The sequence below is a fragment of the Hemiscyllium ocellatum genome, chromosome 30 (genome assembly GCF_020745735.1).
Source record: "Hemiscyllium ocellatum isolate sHemOce1 chromosome 30, sHemOce1.pat.X.cur, whole genome shotgun sequence".
Lineage (NCBI taxonomy): Eukaryota > Metazoa > Chordata > Chondrichthyes > Orectolobiformes > Hemiscylliidae > Hemiscyllium > Hemiscyllium ocellatum.
The window spans coordinates 53,036,013-53,043,965 of record NC_083430.1 but is presented as its reverse complement, the minus strand read 5'-3'; the positions used below and the strand labels follow the sequence as shown (position 1 = coordinate 53,043,965).

General features: G+C 47.3%; 1 protein-coding gene across 1 annotated transcript; it reads right to left on the bottom strand.

Annotated features, from left to right (window-relative positions):
* Positions 1-4,426: 4,426 nt before the first annotated feature.
* On the bottom strand, positions 4,427-5,223 carry LOC132829998 (transcription factor SOX-4-like). Its single transcript, XM_060847453.1, has one exon. The coding sequence runs from the start codon at positions 5,059-5,061 to the stop codon at positions 4,450-4,452; it is 612 nt and encodes a 203-aa protein (XP_060703436.1). The 5' UTR covers positions 5,062-5,223; the 3' UTR covers positions 4,427-4,449.
* Between the last annotated feature and the right edge of the window lie 2,730 nt (positions 5,224-7,953).

Sequence of the window (7,953 nt, the reverse complement as noted above, 5' to 3'; positions counted from 1 at the left end):
GGAGGCCTGTGACCAGTGGAGTGCCACAAGGATCACTGCTGGTTCCTCTACTTTTTGTCATTTACATAAATGTTTTGGATGTGAGCATAAGAGGTACAGTTAGTAAGTTTGCAGATGACACCAAAATTGGAGGTGTATTGGGCAGCAAAGAGGGTTACCTCAGATTACAACAGGATCTTGACCAGATGAGCCAATGCTGAAAATGTGTTGCTGGAAAAGCGCAGCAGGCCAGGCAGCATCCAAGGAGCAGGAGAATCGACGTTTCAGGCACGAGCCCTTCCTCATGAATGAGGAAAGTGTGTCCAGCAGGCTAAGATAAAAGTTAGGGAGGAGGGACTTGGGGGAGGGGCATTGGAAATGCGATAGGTGGAAGGAGGTCAAGGTGAGGGTGATAGGCCGGACTGGGGATGGGGGCGGAGAGGTCAGGAAGAAGATTGTAGGTTAGGAAGGCGGTGCTGAGTTTGAGGGATTTGACTGAGACAAGGTGGGGGAAGGGGAAATGAGGAAACTGGAGAAATCTGAGTTCATCCCTTGTGGTTGGAGGGTTCCTAGGCGGAAGATGAGGCACTCTTCCTCCAGCCGTCGTGTTGCTATGGTCTGGCGATGGAGGAGTCCAAGGACCTGCATGTCCTTGGTGGAGTGGGAGGGGGAGTTGAAGTGTTGAGCCACGGGGTGGTTGGGTTGGTTGGTCCGGGTGTCCCAGAGGTGTTCTCAGAAACGTTCCGCAAGGAGGCGGCCTGTCTCCCCAATATAGAGGAGGCCACATCGGGTAAAGCGGATGCAGTAAATGATGTGTGTGAAGATGCAGGTAAATTTGTGGTGGATATGGAAGGATCCCTTGGGGCCTTAGAGGGAAGTAAGGGGGAAGGTGTGGACGCAAGCTTTACGTTTCTTGTGGTTGCAGGGGAAGGTGCCGGGAGTAGAGGTTGGGTTGGTGGGGGGTGTGGACCTGACGAGGGAGTCACGGAGGGAGTGGTCTTTTCGGAACGCTGATAGGGGAGGGGAGGGAAATATATCCCTGGTAGTGGGGTCTGTTTGGAGGTGACGGAAATGATGAAGGATGATACGATGTATCTGGAGGTTGGTGGGGTGGTAGGTGAGGACCAGTGGGATTCTGTCCTAGTGGTGATTGGAGAGGCGGAGCTCAAGGGCGGAGGAGCGGGAAGTGGAGGAGATGCGGTGGAGGGATCACCGACCTCCATATACATCGTATCATCCATCGAGGTGCTGCATTTTGGGAAAGCAAATCTTAGCAGGACTTCTCCACTTAATGGATTCTGGATTAGTGGTGCTGGAAGAACACAGCAATTCAGGCAGCATCCAAAGTGCAGAGAAATTGATGTTTCGGGCAAAAGCCCTTCATCAGGAATAAAGGCCGTGAGCCTGAAGCGTGGAGAGATAAGCTAGAGGAGGGTGGGGCTGGGGAGAAAGTAGACACTTAATGCTAAGGTCCTTGGGAGTGTTGCTGAATAAAGAGACCTTGGAGTGCAGGTTCATAGCTCCTTGAAAGTGGAGTTGCAGATAGATAGGATAGTGAAGAAGGTGTTTAGTATGCTTTCCTTTATAGGTCAGAGTATTGAGTACAGGAGTTGGGAGGTCATTGGTTAGGCCACTTTTGGAATATTGTATGCAAATCGGAAAGATTTTGTGATACTTGAAAGATTTACAGATGTTGCCAGAGTTGGAGGATTTGAGCTATAGGGACAGGCTGAATAGGCTGGGGCTGTTTTCCCTGGAGCGTCGGAGGCTGAGGGGTGACCTTATAGAGGTTTACAAAATTATGATGGGCATGGATAGGGTAAATAGGCAAAGTCCTGTCCCTGAGATCGGGAGTCCAGAACTAGAGGGCATAGGTTTAGGGTGAGAGGGGAAAGATATAAAAAAGACCTAAGGGGCAACTTTTTCACACAGAGGGTGGTACGTGTATGGAATGAGCTGCCAGAGGATGTGGTGGAGGCTGGTAAAATTGCAATATTTAAGAGGCATTTGGGTATATGAATAGGAAGGGTTTGGAGGGATATGGGCCGAGTGCTGGCAGGTGGGACTAGATTGGGTTGGGATATTTGGTTGGCATGGATGGGTTGGACTGAAGGGTCTGTTTCCGTGCTGTACATCTCTATGACTCTAAAAGGTTAAGTTGGAACTATATGAAACACTGGTTAAGCCACAGTTAAGCGAGAGTACTAGATGCAGTCCTGGTCACCACATTGTGAGAAAGTTATGATCATATTAGAGAGTGTACACAGGAAATTTACAAGGCTGTTGCCCGGACTGGACCATTTTAGTTACAATGAAAATTTGAGGAGGCTAGATTATTCTTTCTGGACCAGAGAGGCTGAGGAAGACCTAATGTGGGAATACAATCACAAGCATCCACCTCCTCCACCAGAAATGTTCAGTAGCATCAGTGTGTACCATTTCCAAGATGCACTGCAGAAAATCATGAAGGCTTCTTTGAAAGCACCTTCCAAACCCAGATATATGGAAATAACACCACCTGCAAGTTTCCCTCCAAGTCACTCACCCTTTTGATGTGGAAATGTATCACATTTCATTCACCGTTGCTGAGTCAAAATTCTGGAATTCTTTCCCGAACAACATTGTGGGTTAACCTATAGCACATGGACTGCAGTAGTTCAAGAAGGCAGCTCATCACCACCACCTTTTCAAGGGCAATTGTAATTATTATTATACAGACAATAACCATCCCATGAAGGAATAAAAATAAAGTGAGTAAAATTGAGGGGTAATGATAGAGTGGGAAGGTTCTACTCCCCTTGTCTGGAGGGTCCAAAGCAGGGAACATCAATTTAGATGAGAGAGTTTGAGGGATTGGAAATGTTTTTACTTAGTGGATGGTGGAAACTCAGAACTCATCATCTGACAGGATGGCAAAAACAGAAACGCTTGTAACATTTAAAAACTGGAAAGATACTTGAAGTGTCAAAATCTACAAGGCAACAGAGCACAAGCATGGGGTTGTTGTGGAAAGATTACCAGGTACTCTGTGAGAATTACCAGGAGACACAGAAATCTTTCATGAAGCTAAACTTTTATTTGCAAACAAAAGCTGCGACAATCAAAGGGACAGCACAATTGTTAGCACTGCCTCACAGCGCCAGGGACCATGGTTTAATTCCTGCCTTGGGCGACTATGTTGAGTTTGCACATTCTCCCTGCGTCTGTGTGGGTTTCCTCCGGGTGCTCTGGCTTCCTCCCACAATCCAAAGACGTGCACGCCAGGTGAATTGGCCATGCTAAATTGCCCGTAGTATTAGGTGCATTAGTCAGGGATAAATATCTGGTAGGGGATTGGGTCTCAGTGGGTTACTCTTCGGAGGGTCAGTATGGACTTGCTGGGCCAAAGGGCGTTCGTTTATTTCAAAAATATACATTATTCATAAAATTATTTGGATCTCTATACAATTGGTCATGCCATTCTTGCTGGGCCGAAGATTCTCTACTGTACAGAATCTAATCAGAAAATGGCTTCCCGATTGGCCACTACCTTTCTAGTTCCCGCGCTTACCTGGTTATTACCATAACCAATCATACCAGCCTGCTTTGTCTTTCTACACTAATCATCTTCTGTTATGCTGCTGTGCTACTTTACACCTACCCTATCACATCACACCACCATCTTTCGCGTTAGCTCACCTATGACATGTATTGTCTAGCCTATCATAGTGTGCTACCATTATCTTCAACATGAGCTCATCTATTGCATTACTGCATTGAGTTAACTATATAACTGCCAAACTAACTTCCATAGTCAGGTTGGATAGCTCCTTTTGGGCTGCTGTGGAAAGGACAACAGAATGATCTTCTGTTCTATCTGTGATTCTGTAAAAATCAATGTATTAAACCACCTTAGATCTTTTCGTCTGTCTTTCCTCCAATACATCTACTTACGTTTGTTAAAGATGAACTTCAAATGGGCAATGTTTGACGAACTCTAGTATTTATATATATCCTACAATTTTAATTTAGTTTCCAGATATTATTAATTGCCCAAAACTGATGGCAAACTAACTTATGAAATATTGGCGGAATCCTTTTTGTTGTCCCTTTTGTAACAGTAGTGTTACTGTGGTTATTCTAACTTCACGGAATAAAATCCACTTTTCGGAAGAGTGTGGTCATGAGCTCTGCTCTCTCTGAATTGTCCAGTCTTCACTTTACTCTCCTATCTCCTATCCTCAACCCCACCGTCCCTACCTCCCTATTTTTCACCTCTGAAAGGCTCCGGGGAACAACCTATCTCTGATCAAAGTTTCAAACAGTCTTCATAGGGAGTTGACACCATGGTTGCACAATCAGCAACAATGAGCTGCATTTCACTAGCTTCTTTTGTGTAGAAACACATCTTGTGGCACTTGAGATTTCAGACACTGAACTAAAGGGATTAAAAAACAAAAAACAAATATTTTGGAAAAACAGTTGAATTTATTAAAGGAGCAGGAGGAGGTAGGAGATGTGGGGGTTGCAAGACAGGGGCCTGAGGCGGGTGAAGTTGCCCTTCTGGGGGCGGCTGTGTTTCTTGAAGGACTTGGGCTCCTTTCGGCAGCTCTTGTCCTCTGCTCCTGCTCCAGCCTCTGCCCTCACCTTCTTCCTGGGTCTGTATTTGTAGTCAGGGTAATCCGCCATATGCTTTAGCCTCAGGCGCTCTGCCTCTCGGATGAACGGGCTCTTCTCGGTCTCCTTCAGCATTTTCCACTTCTTGCCCAGGCGCTTGGAGATCTCGGCGTTGTGCATGTCCGGCACTTGCTCCATGATCTTTTTCCTCTCGATCTGGGACCACACCATGAAGGCGTTCATGGGCCTCTTGATGTGGCCGCTCGGGGTTTTGCACCAGTCAGGGTTACAGCTCGCCTCCTCCTCTCCTTTGGCAGAGCCGCTGGCCCAGAGAGATTCCGCAGAAGGAGCTGGGGAGAAGCCGGGGTTCGGGCTGGAAGCTGCGCTCATGTCACTGATGCCGCTGTCTGCCGCTTCCCGAGACGCGATCCCGCCGCCGCCGCCGCCGCCGCTCTGAGTGTCCGCAGCCTTGCTTTGCTGCACCATGTTTAAGAAAGGCCAGAGAAGAGAACCCTGCAACTTGCGATGCTGAAGAATGCGGCTCCCTGTCGCTCCTGCAGCCGCTCACAGCCTCATGCCCCCCTCAGCAATCTCTGCAGCAGCTTCTAGCTCCCGCACGGGGCTGGGGAGGGCACCGCCAGGGGAAGGAGGAGCCTGCCTCTGATACACCGCGCTCCCAGCCAATCAGAACCCGCCCTCCCATCAATCACTGCCTCGGGGGGAGGGGCCCAGTGCCCATGACATCACCGCCAGATCCAGCCAACCCGCGCGGCGCCTCCGTCAATGAAATGGGCCATTGGTGGCACTTGGCTTTGACCCTTGTAGGTGGAGCAGGGGGAGGTGGTGCTCCAGCAAGGTCACCTGGGGCATGGGGTGCTGGTGGGCATCTTTGTTCCTTTTTAGGCTTAGGGTAGGGGTCCCATGCTCAGAGTTACCCCTCAGATGGGGAGGTGGGGAAACAGTAAAACTTGTGACTGGCTGGTCCAACTTAAAAGGGAAAAAAAAACAGAAATTACTGGAAAAACTCACCTGGTCTGGCAACATCCACAAAGAGAAAGCAGTTTAACATGTTGTGGTTCTGTTCGCCGAGCTGGAAGTTTTTGTTGCAAACGTTTCGTCTGTCTGAGCGGCAAGGACAGACCACTATAAATACCGGAGGAAACATCAAAGAAGCGCTTCGCAGGAGGCTCCAAAGCACTGATGATGTCGCCTAGCCAGGGGACGAAACGTTTGCAACAAAAACTTCCAGCTCGGCGAACAGAACCACAACAACGAGCACCCGAGCTACAAATCTTCGCACAAACTTTGAGCAGTTTAACATTTCAAGTGCCATGACATTTCTTGCACTTAAATGCTGCCCCATGTAAACTCAAAATGTTAGCTTGCTTTTTCTCCATGGGTGATGCCTGACCCACTGTGATCTCCAGCATTTTTTGTTTTCAGTCAACAGTTTCATAGAATCCCTACAGAGTGGAAACAGGCCCTTCTGCCAAACAAGCCTGCACTGACACTCTGAAGAGTAACCCACCCAGACACATTCCTCTACACAATTGTCCTATATTTACTCCTGACTAATGCACCTAATCTACACATCCTTGAACACTACGGGCAATTTAGTGTGTTCAATTCCCCTAACTTGCACATCTTTGGATTGTGGGAGGAAACCAGAGCACCCGGAGGAAACCCACGCAGGCACGGGGAGAACATGCCAACTCCACACAGTCACCCGAGATTGGAATTGAACCTGCATCCCTGGCGCTGTGAGGCAGCAGTGCTAACCACTGAACCACCATCCTGCCCTTACTTCTCCAGAACTTGTCTGACTTGTTTCATATCATACAGTGATACATTATGACCACTGTGTTTATTTCCAAATATTACATTTTTTTTTGCTTTTTGTCCTTCTGGGCAGTCAGGCCAACAAATTTCCAGTGATGACGTTGGAACCTCACATGGCAGCTACTGAATTCAGGCAGAAGGTCCTGGGGGAGGGGGTCTTTTCTTTAGCTGACATGAGGAATGTAATATCCTGTAGCCAACTGCTGACTGCAAATGAAAGTATATTCTTAGGAGCAAGTGGGGAAGAGCAAAAGGCGTGGAGAAATCAGAAAGGCGCTGTCCTTGTGCTACAGCTGAACGATAAAGGCATTTTTGGCATCCAGAACAGGAATCAGTAGAAATGTTCCTTCAATCAGACAGGGGCCCAACTAAACATACAATTTCATTAAATGAAGAAGGCATTTAATTACAGAGCACTAGGTAGGGACCCCCAAAGGAAGATAGTTGTCAATTAAGTACTTTGAAGTTCTAGTCACTATTTTAATGTGAGAAATGTGACAGACAAGTAATTCACCTCCTGACTCCCCAAAGCCTGTCCAGCATTTGCAAGGCACAAGTCAGGAGGTGGAATCCTCCCCACTTACCTGGATGGGTGTAGTTCCAACAGCACTCAAGAAGCAACACACCTTCCAGAACAAGGCAGCACTTGATTGGCACCACATCCACAAACGTCCACTCTCTCTACCACCAACACTCAGCAGCAGTGTCTACCATGTACAAGGCACACTACAGAAACTCATCAAGGTCTCCCATACAGCACCTTCCAACACAACTAATTCCACCTGGACGTCAAGGGCACCCCCTGCAAGTTTTCCTCCAAGCCACTCACCATCCTGACTTAGAAATACATCACCGTTCCCTCAGTGTCACTAGGTTAAAATCCTAGAATTCCCTCCCTAAGGGCATTATGGGTCATCATACAGCACATGGACTATAGCAGTTCAAGACGGCAGATTACTGCCACCTTCTTCAGGGGAATTAGGGATGGGAAATAAATATTGGCCAGCCAGTGAGTGAATACAAAAGTTGTATGCAGTAAACGCCCTCAAACATTGATGGGATCATGACCATGATTGTAATGTTGATGGACAGAAAGAAGAATTGACCAGGTCAGGAGGCATAACTCCTCTGCTTTTCTCTGAAGTAGTGCCATGGGATGTTTCACAATGACCTGTGAGTTTACAAATGACTTTAATGTAACTTCACATCTCAAGACAACACCTCCAATGGTCCCGTATTCTTTCAGTAAATGTAATAAAGGGTCAGCCTTGTTTTTTGTGCTCAAGCCCAGGAAATGGACTTCAACCGACATCCACGGGACTCAGATGTGAATATGCTACTGACTGAACTATGACTAACAGAAGAGACTTGGTGAAAAGACAATTAGCAATGAGAACAAACAAAACATGCTATTTGTTTCTAAACATTGGATGCTGACACTTAGTGACAGGGTCTGAGAAAGGTGTGTTGATTTGAGTGGAGTACATGTTAATTCTGTCATTGGCTGGAGAATTGCATCCAGTTCTGGGTATAATACTT

Coding starts and splice junctions, on each gene's coding strand:
- LOC132829998 (XM_060847453.1), bottom strand. CDS start 5,061: ATGGTGCAGCAAAGCAAGGCTGCGGACACTCAGAGCGGCGGCGGCGGC.